The sequence below is a fragment of the Pteropus medius genome, unplaced genomic scaffold (assembly GCF_902729225.1).
Source record: "Pteropus medius unplaced genomic scaffold, Ma_sr-lr_union100, whole genome shotgun sequence".
NCBI classification, from domain to species: Eukaryota; Metazoa; Chordata; class Mammalia; order Chiroptera; family Pteropodidae; genus Pteropus; species Pteropus medius.
The window spans coordinates 30,165,101-30,179,233 of record NW_024354875.1 but is presented as its reverse complement, the minus strand read 5'-3'; the positions used below and the strand labels follow the sequence as shown (position 1 = coordinate 30,179,233).

The 14,133-nt window shown below is 37.3% G+C and overlaps 2 protein-coding genes across 3 annotated transcripts in view; one reads left to right on the top strand and one right to left on the bottom strand.

Annotated features, from left to right (window-relative positions):
* DHRS9 (dehydrogenase/reductase 9) overlaps window positions 1-2,010 on the bottom strand; it is a 34,649-nt gene extending 32,639 nt beyond the window's left edge. Inside the window, exon 1 of the mRNA XM_039855360.1 lies at window positions 1,949-2,010. The gene's annotated coding sequence lies outside the window, so the exon portion shown is untranslated. The remainder of the gene's footprint in view (window positions 1-1,948) is intronic.
* Window positions 2,011-2,103: 93 nt separating this feature from the next.
* Window positions 2,104-14,133, top strand: part of ABCB11 (ATP binding cassette subfamily B member 11) — an 86,753-nt gene continuing 74,723 nt past the window's right edge. For both annotated transcript variants that reach the window (XR_005651243.1, XM_039855358.1), the window contains exons 1-2: window positions 2,104-2,255; window positions 12,909-13,011. Coding sequence is in view for 1 of the 2 variants with exons in the window: in XM_039855358.1 (XP_039711292.1) it covers window positions 12,936-13,011 (76 nt within the window). In the remaining variant the exon portion in view is untranslated. The remainder of the gene's footprint in view (window positions 2,256-12,908; window positions 13,012-14,133) is intronic.

Sequence of the window (14,133 nt, the reverse complement as noted above, 5' to 3'; positions counted from 1 at the left end):
GGCCACTGTCTATGGAGTTTGCACATTCTCCTCACATCTGCGTGATTTTTCTCTGGGGACTCCTTTTTCCTCCCACACCCCAGAGATGTGCATGTGAGGTGCATCGGCCTGTCTACAGTGTTTCAGTGTGAGTGAATGTGAATGCACCCTGCATTGGAAGGGTGTCCTGTCCAGGGTTGGTTCCCACCTTGTGCCCAGAGCTGCCAGGATAGGCTCTGTCCACTTGTCATCCAAAAGCAGGTTGGGAAAATAATGATTTTACTTGTTTTTATTCATCTTTCCTAAATGTATGTGTAGCTCAATTTATTTCAATGTTTAACATTAGAAGTGTTTTTAGGTCTTTATTTAGAAGTTTGGTGATGTTTTCGTGATCAGAAATATGCCATAGAACTTAACTCTTGTTTATATCAATTAACCTATGGTAAAATTGGTTTCATTATACGTCGCTTCACTTAAAGCCACAGTTTCCAAGACCCTATCTATGATGTTAAATGAAGACTAACTGTATCTGTTGTTTCCAGCTCTAAATCTTTATGCTTTTCTCTTCCCCTAAGTCTCCATATCACACAAAGGGAAGTCTCAGGACACTAGGACCAGTGAGCAGCTCCACTCTCATCCTGAGGTGACAGTTTCCTACTGAGCATTTATATCCTCCAGCTGTTGTCAATAACTTTGCCACAACAAAGGTAGCAAAATTCTGCTGAGGATTTTCTCCTACTCAGAGCTACAACCCCACAGCTGCATGCATTTTTGGTTTAGTGTAAAGTTCTTTTTCCCAAGTCTTAATCAGTGCCAAACTCAATATTATTACAACTGTGTGACCTCAGAAGTCAACCCATTCCAGGACTTCTCAAACCAGTTCAGATAGGGGGACATCTAGAAATAGTTCTTTTCTTTGCTGATCTTGATATATTGAGATTTTAACATATGCAAATAATAATAATATACAGAATTTGGGGCTAAATCATAAACCACCTTATATCTAGATTCCAGTAGAGACAAATAATAGTGGATGCTGAATTTTAAAGAAAAATTTAGGCAGAAAAATTTTAAATTGAGAAAATTTGACCTCATTTAATTTGATCTCATTTTCTGCAAACTGAGAGCACTGGCTCATTGACTGCTTTTTAGAGCATGGGGTGGAAGAAGGTTAGCAGAGAGTGGTCAGGAGCATAGGCTCTGGACCTATTAGTTGTAGGAACTTGAAGGGATTATTTAACTTCTCTGTGCTTCAGTTTCCTCAACCATAAAATGAGAATAATGGTGATAGTGAATAATTTCTAGTTACTGAGAAACCCAAATGAAATGGTACAAATAAAACTTTTCAGTTGAGCCAAGCACCCAACAAGGGCTTGACCAATGTTGGCCGTTAGTCATCGTGGAAGGCCATAGTGAGGCACACTTAGAAAAGGGTCAGCTCAGGTAGGGAGAGAGATAAAAATAAGAGCATTTTGAGAAAATGAAAGGATTAACAAGAAGGAAGAGGAACAGATATGAGCAACACAGAACCCCTGGAGAAGCTATATGTGTTTATTTGACTTGGATTTCTATTTATTTGAACATTTAAAAAAATCATTAATCTCTACTTACACAGGGCTTCATCTGGTGGGTAGAGCCTGAGGTTATTGACTGTTCAGGCCAGAGTGCAAGGGTCATCAGAGCACTCAGAGTTTTGAGCAAAAGTCTGTTTCAGGTGTCTTTTTAGGTAATCTGTCTCCAGGAAACTCTGGAGCCTGGTCAGAAAACTCAGGGGCCTACAACCTAAGGATTGTCCAGGAATAATCTTTTAAATTGTTGGGAAAAGTTTAAAGATTGTTTTTGTTTGTTTGTTTGTTTGTTTGTTTTTGCTTTGTTATGTAACTTTTCAAAAATAAAGGCCTATAAAAACAAGAGTTGGACACAGTCAGAATCACAGTACTCTTATTGGGCCCCCTTGTTCACAACTCACCTCTCCTTCCAAGGCAAGTCAGCAATTTCCAAAGCCTGTTGACTCTCTCAGTGGTCTTCCCCGGTACACTCTGTGTTTGGGGTTATTACTTTGAGTGTGTTCAACCTTTTCTCAGATGTCACTGAACTGCACCTAGGCTGACCTTTAGGGCATTGACACTTAAGTAAATAGTTAATGTTCTTGAAAAAACTTGAATTCTGTTCAGTGCTTTGTAATGATGAAAACAGAAGTTGGAAAAGGTAAAACTCTTTGACTCTCTAGAGTGGAGCTTTTTGTTTCTTCTGGCTTCCTCAAGTTCACTTTCAAGGTAAGCGACTTTTACTGTTGACAGCATTTGAAGACTATGTTCTGCCAGTCCATTTCCTCTAAGGCTCACTTCGTGGGACGTTGTGTTTCTGATATACTATAGGATGGCTTCTTGTCATGTGATAAGTAAGATGACAATGTTGGATATGAATACATGAATGGTTTCATAATATTATATACAACACAGATGACTCTTGGTTGCTGTCTCATGTATATATAGCAATACTATTTTACGTAGCAATTCTTTTGAGATTCTGTGGTATATGGGAGTGTGGCACAAATGGGTGAGCAGATTGAAAAATCTAGCAAAAATAAAAATGGCAGGGAACTTTCTTAACTTGGCTTTATGAAAGCATAATTTGATTGATTGTATTGATAACCACAAATCCTACGCTGGAAAACTGGTGCTGGTTTAATTCAGAACTACACCAACATATCTTTTCTCCGACACCATGTTCCTTCCCTCATTCTCCCAGTTTTCAAGAATTTAGTTACTAAAACATATGAGCTCTGGAAGCCTGGCTAGAGTTGGTTTCTAGAATCTAATTCCAGTTTTTTGGTTTCCGTAGCCAGTAGATATCACATGTTGCTGATTATTTGAACGCATAGATCAAATACCCTTCACATTTAAGACTGGGAATAAAGTGTGGTATTTCAAATGTCCTAAGGGAAGAATAGCTTTCTAGACATGTTAGAGACAAATCATGACTGTACCTAAAACTCTTAATATTAGGACTAATAGCGGTTACTATTAAACTTTTAAAGTATTGACTTATTTACAGGCTCTTGTTTTATAGAGGTTCTTTTTGTGTGCAGCCACCTTCCACCTTATCCCCACACACCACTACCAATCCAGACTTAGTTACACTTGTGCTCTGCTCTGTAACCCTCTATAATTGTCTCCGTTCGAGGCTTCCATTTCCCTGCCTTGCAGTAACTGTTTACATGTTGATTGTAAGCCTTTGAATAATTTGTGTTTCCTACCTCTATGAGTAATGATGACAAATATTTGTGGATGAATGCTGAAGGTGGATTAGGAAGTAATTTGGGGAAAACATTGCCGACTCTATGGTTTTAAAAGACACTGAAATTGCTAAAAAATGCCTACATGTCATTTTAGGAATCAAGTATTAGAGTTATGCGTTGATTTGTGAAGATGAAAGAACCATGCATGGAGAGACAAAGGAGAGCTGGGAGTGACTTTGACTTTAAATTCTACTTTCTTCAAGAGCTATTCCTTAGTCCTTCACCTCAGTCATGACTCTGATAAAAGGATATTCATGTGTTCCCCTAGGATCCCTGTGTAATTCTTCCCCCTCAGGGCTAGAAGGGTCTGGCTTTGATCCTATTCCTCAACAGTGTCTCCGACATTGTTGATACACACCATCATCCCAAAACTTGCAAGATAATACTTTTCAATTTTTCTGGCTTCTTAGTATAAGCTAATATTTCTTTCCTCCTCTACTAATCCTTGGGAAAAAGAAATAATTTGCTGGGTTTAATGATGACAAAGGGGCCCTAAAAATCAGCAGTGAAAGACATTTTAAGGGGGTTTTAGAAAAATAAAAATTTGTGGCTTGGAAAGTAACTTCCAGATTCAAGAGGAGCAGAGATGGTTCTGCTTTTCTCTCTGAGTGGCCCAGGGAAGGGCAGTTTGTGGAGCTGGCAGTCTTGAAAGGTTTTACAGAGGGGATAACTTCACAAGAGAAAAGCCAAGGAGAATATTCAATGTGATGTGGGGTCAAGGGGAGGCCACCCCACTCCCGAGCCTGGCTGTGTGCCCCTCGCTGTCCCTTCAGCTCCTCAGTGGTGATTAGGGCATTTAGATCTTCCCTACCATCTTAGCCCGGACGTAGAAAAGCCTCAGCTGCTTCTTCCTGAATTCAGTCTAAGTGAGACCAACATATTTTAAAAATAGTATTTGGAGAAAATGAAGTGAAAGCAGAACAGATCAGCCTCCCATGAACCCCAGAAAAATTTCAAAACCCCAAAGACTGATAGAGTCAAGAAGCCATCTCTTAAAGTGACAAGGCCCAGGGCACCATTGACTTGATTGTGTCACATCACACAACCTGTTTCCTTTGGTCACCTCAGGCCTATCTGCTTGGGAGTGAAATAAACTATATATGTTCCTGGACTTAGTAAACGGGTGAGTCACTGCTTCGTCTGTGGAAATTTCTGTCCTTCCCAACACAATTTTCTGGTTTCTCTTTCTGGGTGTGGGCTCCAAAGTTCCAAGCCTTATCAGAGTGTTGGGGTTTTAAAAAAATACAAATGCGATTGTATCCTTCCTTTGCCTGAAAGCCTTTACTAGTTCTCATTGTCTTTGGGATAGGTTCTCAAGTCCTTAATGTTAAGAATTACCAGGCCCCAAGGAATCAACCAGCCACGTCCTCTGGGGTCGCTGCATCCACCTCCCCGCCGACTCACTGGACCTTCTTCAGTCCTTAAATCTACTGCACTGTCTCTTAGGTCTGGGTCTTTGCATGTGCCCTTCCCTCCTTAAAGCACTTCTCTCTCCTCTTCCCTTGGCTAACTTTCCCTCATCTTCAAGGTCTCATCCCAAATGCACTGGTTCCAGAGCCTTCCTTAACTCCTTAGACAAGGGCAAGGTCTTTCCTTGAGGGTCTAGGAGATGCCTGTGCTTCCTCTTTATTCACAGTCATCACATTTATAGTTTCTTATGTGTCACCTGTCTTCCCTGCCATACTATAAGCTCCACAAGGACAGGGCTGGTAGGAGGGCTAGAGCATCACCCAATTTTTCATTTGGGTAAATCAGGCTCTTGATGATTTCTCCTTGGGCTTTAGGTTATCCTAAACTGACCTCATGATACAGGAGTCAGCAAACATTTTCTGTAAAGGGCTAGAAAGTACATGTTTTAGGCATTGGAGAGAGGGGTGGAAGTGAGTATAGCTGTATCACAGCTATTCAACTCTGCCATTTTAGCCAAAACAAAATGAAAACAATGGGCATGACTGGGTACAATAAAACTTTATTTACAAAAACAGGTGGTGGGCTGAATGCTTCTATTGTAGTCATATCCTTCAGCTTGGAGGGATTCCACCTCCTGGGAGAAATATTATCACCCCCCGAGTTGTTTCTTTTCTTTTCTTGCCTCTTCCTCCTCCCTCTTTTTCTTTCCAATTCTTCTGCAGTATCAATAGCCAGTTGCTAGTGTCACTTCCAGTCTTTGGTGAAGGTCAGCTTACTCATTCATTGCTCTAGGCTGATGTCTTGAAGTCACACTAGCAGCTTTGGTATAATGGTCCATGGCGGGTACTGACATTTTGTATTTCAGGATTTCTGACTTGTTCCTGGCATGGCTTTTAGAACCCCATATCTCCTCCAGTTTTGACAGCTTCACGCTCCTATGGCACTGCTCACTCAGCTCCCTTTCTGAGGTCTGTCAATGTCCCAGGCACTCTCAGGTGACATCTCGAGGCTGCTCTCAGCCCCCTCTCTCTTTCCCCAACAGTGGTCTTACACGGTGTTGTTGCTAATGTTCTAAGATAGAAAAATCTTTGATATGTCCTCTAGTAAAGGTCCTCTCATGTGGGTTTCTGTGTTGATAAGATTACACATTTTATCAAAGAAAAGAAAACGTAAACTCTAGTTAAACAGAAGCACGTGTAGAACACAAGTTATAGAGTGCACGCCATTCAGTGGAGAGGGACATGGGCATTGGTATGGACAATTAAGAATTCTTGGGGGATTCCAGGATTAGGTGGCCAAAGGCTGTGACTGGTGCTTAGAAATTTTGATTTTTGACTTTTCACTACTGGAGTCTCAAATTCATTGAAAATAAGTTTTTCTGAAAGACCCTGAAAATTTATTCCTAAAGAGATTTTTCAGAGATTAAAATAATTTACCATATAAAAATGCAGAGTGAAAAGGAAGTAGCATGGTAAATTTTAAAAAAATCTGACTTCTTTTGTGTCAGTTAAAGTAAAATTTTGTTGTTGTAAATTGTTAAAAAAAAACCCTAATTTAAGCTTCCTACAATGTATCACACCCAAGAACCTTTGACATGTTTCAGGAAGCTCAAGAAAAAATTGTTAGCCTAGGTGCTGAAAGAGTAGAATTAGGTGGCATTCGTCTGCTTGTATTGATGGGGAAAAACAATGTGAAAAACTATCATAGCACTTCCTAAATCACAGAGTGTACCAAGTGAGGAGACACTCATAACCCTGTAAAACAAATCTGTTTATCACTGAAAACCAGACTCCTATTGTATTTCCAGGGTTTCAGAGCTTAGCAGAAGTATCCTCCAGCATCTGCTATATGATGATCCCAGGATCTTGTCTAATAAAAAGGGAATTAACCAGTGGGCGAAAACATGGTCTAATGATATATCAGAATTTCCTTCTACACTTATAATGATACGAAGCAGTTCATCTAACATCTATTTCTGGAAACATTGCCTTTTCTGAAAAATACTATAAACAAGGCCTTTGTTTATTCTTTCTAGTAATTTTGATATCTTTTGCACTTTCCTAAACTAAGTATTATAAAATTGCCACTGTCTTTGTAGGTGCATGCAACTAATTAACATTTTCAACACAATGGCCTTTAAAAGTCATCACTGCCATTTCTGACTGGCCAGAGATAAGGCAATTAGCTTTCATTTCTGATTGAGTAACAGTTAGATGCTACACAGTACATGCCCTGTAGCACTGGAGAATGTACATCTAAGTAGAGCTCCTTGGTATATCAAAAAGGACCAGTGGACTATCAAAGTTCAGAATGATGCACTGAATGCTGAGAAAGAAAACAAACAAAAGAGCAGCTACAGATATTCAGCAGCTGGCCTGGTATTCACACCAAAGCCATGTTACGCTCTTTTTAGAAATAAACTGTGTCTCAGAATACTAACTGTATAAGTCAGGGTTCTACAGAGAAATAGAACCAATAGACTATATATAGATGTGCAGAAAGAGATTTATTGCGAGGGTTGATTTATGTGATTATGGAAGCTGAGAAGTCCCATAGTTTGCAAGCTGGAGGGCCAGGGAAGCTGTTAAACCCAAAGGCCCTGGAACCAGGGTGGCCAATGGTCTACCCTGAGTCCCAATCTGAGTCTGAAGGCCTGAGAACCAAGAGCTCCAATGTCCAAGGGCAGGAAAAGACGGTGTCCTAGCTAAAGCAAAAGGGTAAATACACCTTTGCTCAGCTTTAAAAAATAATGATTAATTAATTTTTTATCGAGATGTAATCAACATATAACATTGTGTAAGTTTAAGGTGTACAACATGTTGATTTAATACATTTATGTATTGTAATATGATCACCACCATAGCTTTAGCTAACACCTCTATCGAGTCACATAATTATCATTTCTTTTTTGTGCTGAGAACATTTAAGATCTAGACTCAGCAATTTTAAAGTATACAACACAGTACTGTTGACTATACTCACTAGGCTATGCATGAGATCTCTAGAACTTACTCATCTTCTGGTTGCAAATTTGTACCCTTTAAGTACATCTCCCCAACTCCCCCACCCACCAGCCTCCAGTAACCCCCATTCTACTCTCTGTTTCTATGAGTTCACCTTTCTTAGATTCCACATATAAGTGATATAATACAATATTTGTCTTTTTTTGTCTGACTTATCCCACTAAATGTAATGCCCTCAAGTTTCATCTATGCTGTCATGAATGGCGTGATTGCCTTCTTTCTTTCTCATGGCTGAACAGTATTCCATTGTGTGTGTGTGTGTGTGTGTGTGTGTGTGTGTGTGTGTAGATGAATGGGATAAAGAAGACGTGGAATATATATAATAGTCAAAATATGGAGACCACCATATTCCACGTCTTCTTTATCCATTCATCCATTGACAGACACTCAGGTGGTTTCCATATTTTGACTATTATGAATAATGCTTAAATAAACATGGGAGTGCAGATATCTTTTTGATATGCCGTTTTCATTTCCTTTAAATATTTACACAGAAGGGCGATTGCTGGATCATATGGTGGTTGTATTTTTAATTTTTTGAGGAATTTCCATACTGCTTTTCATAGCGGCTGAACTAATTTACGTTCCTACCAATGGTGTACAAGTGTCCCCTTTCTCCACATCCTCATCAACACTTGTTATTTATTGTCTCCTTGATGACAGTCATTCTAACAGATGTGAGGTGATGCCTCATTGTGGGGTTTTTGTTGTTTGTTTTTTGGCTTATAAACAGCAGAAGTTTATTGCTCACAGTTTTGGAAACTGGAAGTCTGAGATCAGGGTTCCAGAATGGTTGGATTCTGGTGAGAGCTCTCTTCTGAGCTGCCAGCTTCTCATTGTATCCTGATGTGATAGAAAGGCTCATTATGGTTTTGATGTGGATTTCTCTGATGAGGAGTGTAGAGCACCTATTCATATACTTGTTGACCATTTCGATGTCTTCTTTCGAAAAATGTCAATTCAGTTCCTCCACCCTCAGTTTCCCTGCCATTTTGTTCATTTCAGGTTTTCAGTAGGCTGAATGAATGATGACCATTGACATTGATGAGGGAGAGCATCTACTGATTTAAATGATAATCTCTTCTGGAAACACCTTCATAGACACACCCAGAAGTAATGCTTTCCAAGTATCTGGGTATCCCTTAGCTCCCTCAAATTAACAAGCATAAAATTCACTATCTCACCAACCTCAGACAAGGTCACTCTGAGACAAGGATATAGTGAGAAAAAGCAAGCCTGGTTCATAATTTTTTCCAAGCACAGGACCAGACGAGGTCCCTGTGCAGCCCACAAAATACTAAACATACTTCTCTCTTGCTATTTCTTTACCCAATTATAAAATTTCTCTGGCTTTCTGACAGCATCCAATCTGGAGTAAACCCCCACTTCCTTGGACTTTCTTCCAAATTACCTAACTAAAAGCCCAAGTCCTGTAATAAGTTCTTCTAAAATTTTTCCTACTGTGACACCCATGGTCCCCTGCAGGGTGTTTCCTCTTGCTACAACGAGTAATAAATCTATATTGTTCAACTATAGGTGTATTCCCAGTGGTCTTGGGCTGAAGGGCATGACAAAATCCATGTTGTGCATAAATATTTGTCTTTGAGAAAATTACTTTTTGATAGTAAAATAAAGATCGTGAAAAATAATTGCATTCAGAAAGAAGGAAAATGTAAGCAAACCTAATGTGAAACCTAACGTGCTGAATTGCAGAGGAAACAGAGAGGGAAATGGAAGAGAGTAGGCTGGTTGATCAGCATTCTCCTCCTTAACAAAGCTTGCATTACTGTGAATGACCCTAGAAGGGAAGGTATGGAGGTGGGACAGGGGGACTGGGTCTCTGACCTTGAAGGGCAAAGGGAACTTTAGCTGTCTTCTCCATTTGTGCCAGCTGATGTATAGACACAGTTTTATTTCATTTTCACATGAGTTCTGCAAGGAGGATTTTAGCACCATCACCACCACTCTCTGACCTGAAAAATGGAGAAATCAGGGCCTGGAGAAAAGTTAAAAAATATATTCAGCAACATAGAGTGAAACCATAAGATATGTGAAACTCATGGGCAAGACACTATACAAATGGTCTCTAAATACAGCCAAATGTTTGCACACCAGTGGAAAGAACCATTTTTAAATGAAGAGCTAAGCCAATAAAAAAAATAATTGGAGATTGAATTTTAAAAAGTCTTAAAATTAGATGCGATATTATAACTATTGTTAAAGTTTTATAATTTTCTCATTGTCAAGAGTTTCTTTCATTGCTTTTTCCAGAAAATGTTTTTGGTTAAAATTTCAAAATCAGCAGAACCAGCAACATTGCAGTCTCTGAATGTAATATTGCTATATTGGGCAAATTTTGTTGTTGTATAAAATAATTGTGAATCTGGTTTATTTAGCTTTTTTTTATTTGTACCAAGCTCATAAACTACTTACTCAAATCATGTTTCTCACTCTGCTTCTTAATATTAAATTTATTTTAAAAAAATTAGTTCTTATTAAAATGTGTTGATAAGTACTATCATGTTTTTTTTTTAAATTAAATATATCAGGGTAACATTGGTTAATATGTATATATATTAAAACGATATAGATTTCAAGTGTACAATTCTATATTTGTCATCTGCATGTTGCATTATGTGTTCACCACTCAAAATCATAACTCTTTCTGTCACCATATATTTGACCCTCTTACCCTTATCTACTTCCCTCCTCCCCCTTTTCCCTCTGGTAACCACTAAACTGTTGTCTGTGTCTATGAGTTTTTGTTTGTCTTGTTCATTTGTTGCTTTCAGTTTTACACCCCACATATGAGTAAATCATATGGTTCTCAACTTTTTCTGTCTGACTTATTTCGCTTAGCATGATAATCTCGAGATCCATCTATGTTGTTGCAAATGGAGTATTTCATCTGTTCTTATGCTGAGTAATATTCTGTTGTATATATGCACCACATCTTTATCCAATTATCTATTGGAGGATGCTTTGGTTGTTTCCATGTCTTGGCCATAGTAAATAATGCTGCAATAAACATCAGGGTGCACATATCTTTATGGATAAATGTTTTCAAATTTTAAGGGTAGATATCCAGAAGAGGAATTGCTGGGTCATATGGTAATTTTATTCTTCATTTTTTGAGGAACCTCAATATTGTTTTTCATAGTGGCTGTACCAATTTTGCAGTCTCACCAGCAGTGTATGAGGGTTCCTTTTTCTCTACAGCCTCTTCAATGCTTGTTATTACTTGTCCTGTTGATGAGAGCCATTCTAATAGTTGTGAGGTGGTATCTCATTGTGGTTTTGATTTGCATTTCTCTAATAGCTTATGAAGCTGAGCATCTTTTCATATGTCTGTTGGACATTTGTATGTCTTCTTGGGGAACACGTCTGCTCAGATTCTCTGTCCACTTTTTAATTGTATATATATTTTTTTATTGTTGAGCTGCATGAGTTCTTTGTATATTTTGGATATTAGCCCCTTATTGGAGATGTTGTTTACAAATACCTTCTCCCATTCAGTTGGTTGCCTCTTTGTTTTGTTGATGATTTCTTTTGCTGTGCAAAAGTTTTTTAGTTTACTATAGTCCCATTCATTTATTTTTGCTTTTACTTCCCTTGCCTTTGAGGTCAAATTCATAAAATCCTCTCTAAGACCAAGGTCCATGAATTTAGTACTTATGACTTCTATGCAATTTATTGTTTCAGGTCGTATATTTATGTCTTGATCTGTTTTGAGTTAATTTCAGTATATGGTGACAGTCTAGTTTCATCCTTTTGTATGTGGCTTTCCAGTTTTCCCAGCACCATGTATTGAAGAGGCTTTCTTTTCTCCATTGTATGTTTTTGAAGCTTTGTCAAAAATTATTTGTCCATACATACGTGGGTTTATTTCTGGACTCTCGATTCTGTTCCAATAGTCTGTGTGTTTGTTTTGTTAATAGTACCTTTGATATGATGTAATGAAAAGGGTACTTTACTTCTGTGGTCTTTCCTCCCCCAAATACACAACTTTCATCTAATCATGAGATAAATATCTTATAAATCCTATTTTAAGGGGCATTTCACAAAATAACCAATCAATACTCCTCAAAACTGTCAACATCATCAAAAACAAGAAAAGTATGAGAAATTGTCACACCCAAGAAGAGCTTAAGGAAATATGATGACTTAATGTAATGTCTTACTTCTACATCTTCACACTTTGTATTATTAGATGTTTAATCTTTGCCAGTATTTTGATGAATATTTTTAGTACTCATTCTGATCATTTCCCAAAATTTATTTATTGGGGTTGCAAAGTAATGATTTTTCTAATTTTATAAGTTTTAAAAAAATCAGGAATGGTTGTTAATTTTTATTGACTACGTTTTCTGCATCTATCAAAATGATCATTTTTTTCACATTGAACAAACACTGTATTCCTGAGATCAACATTGTTCTTTATATGTTTTTATAAACTTCTGAATTATACTTAACATATCTTATTTAGCGATTGTAATCTATTTTGAAAAGTAGTTTTAATTTTTTTATAACTTTTTTTGTTTTGATGTCAAGGTTATAGTTATTTTATCAAATGAGTTGGGTAGCAGTTCTTCTGGTTCACACTGGACTTGCTGTATCCTGTATCTCTAGGGGCTTCTTTTACAAAGGAGCACTGAAGGCCACTTACCAGCATTTGGCTGTTGTTGGTCAGCTACACTGACCCAAGAATGTTGTCAGTTGGTTGTGTCCTTCTAGTGGTTTTTATTTTTACTGATAGGAATAAAGAAATAAAGAAAGGAAAGAAAAGAAAGAAAGAAAGAAGGAAAGGAAAAAAGAAAGAAAGAAAGAAAGAAAAAGAAAGAAAGAAAGAAAGAAAGAAAGAAAGAAAGAAAGAAAGAAAGAAAAGAAAGAAAGAGAAAAAAAGAAAGAAAGAAAAGTGAAGGAAAGAAGGAAGAAAGAACAGATAAATAGAAAGAACAAATAAATAAAGATCAACTGTCTTTTCTTCAGCCAGAGAAAACCATAATCACTGATCTGGGCATATCTTTCCTAATCATTAGACTCTTTCATGAAGTTATTAAGCCCTTAAAAAATCTGCTTTTGTCTGAGATTGTTAGTGAAGGTTATTTCTTGAACCAAGTTGTTCTCTTATTTGGCTACTTTGATTAAAGAAGAATAAAAGATAATTGTAATGATTCTTTTATTTTATTTTATAGGCTTACTGGCTGCAGACTGTGATTACCATGTCTGACTCAGTAATTCTTCGCAGTGTGAAGAAATTTGGAGAGGACAATCATTGTTTTGAGTCAGATGGATTATGTAAGTGACATTTTTCTCTCACTGTCTCTTGTATAAAGAGAGGTTAGAACAAAAGTAGAACAAGCTAGTGAAGTTTCAAGGGGAAGATAAAAAATCTTCAACATTTGGAATTATTACTGGACATGTTTCATACACTTGAATGGGTGGTTCTCCCTAGAATCCATGTAATGGGATGTGTGAAAGTGCTAAGGTAAAAATGCACAAAGTATGTGTGAGTGAAAGTATCTCACCAACAAATGTCTTTTTCCTAGGCAGAATAGGATTGTTCCAGCATTGACTATTATTATTACCTTTATTCATATATTATTGTAATTAATTATAGTAGTAATTATTTAGTGAGCATTGCTTCCTAAGAAGAACTGTACCAAGACTGTGCTGGTCAGAATGAGAAAATGTAAAAGGGGGTCCATAGCACTAGTACCTAAAACATAGTAAGGATTGATGTTTCTAAGCAATTATTATTTTTTAAAACAAATCCTATAATTTTACACTTTACAGAAGAAGAACTGAGACTTGGATATTTTTTTTAAAACTTGGCAAAGATCCCATGACTAATAATAAATGGAACCATAATTTTAATCCAGTTCTGTCTGGTTCTCAAACTCAAAATATTAATTTCTATCCATACTATAATGCCTCTTTATTAATTGAATTAAATCGAATTAAACTAAAATGCCAGGGGAATCAGGCTGTGCTGTCCTATGGTGATGGTTGAAATTAGCACCTTGGGTATCTTCTCATGTGGCTTCCCTATACCCAGATCCTGAATCCCCACTTCTACTTCTACCCTCTATCTGCTCTGAACTATACTGGAGAGAATAATATGCAGCTAAATCCTATAGTTTTTACTGGCATAGAAGTGTCAATGGCATCTTATTTTGTAGTTAATTTGTGGTTTAAATTTGAAATAGATAAATTCTGATGTTTCTAAAGAACCAAACAATAAATAAATATTTATTTTACTTGGTAGTTTAAAATAATCAGGTTTTCTTCAGTTGATTTAGAAATGTTGGTCTCCAGTTGCTATTCGGAAGATACAAGTATTTCACATCTTGGAGAAAAGTCCAGAAATGTAGTTGAGCCAGCAGTTCTGTTCCTGAAAAAATATCTTCTTTAGTATGT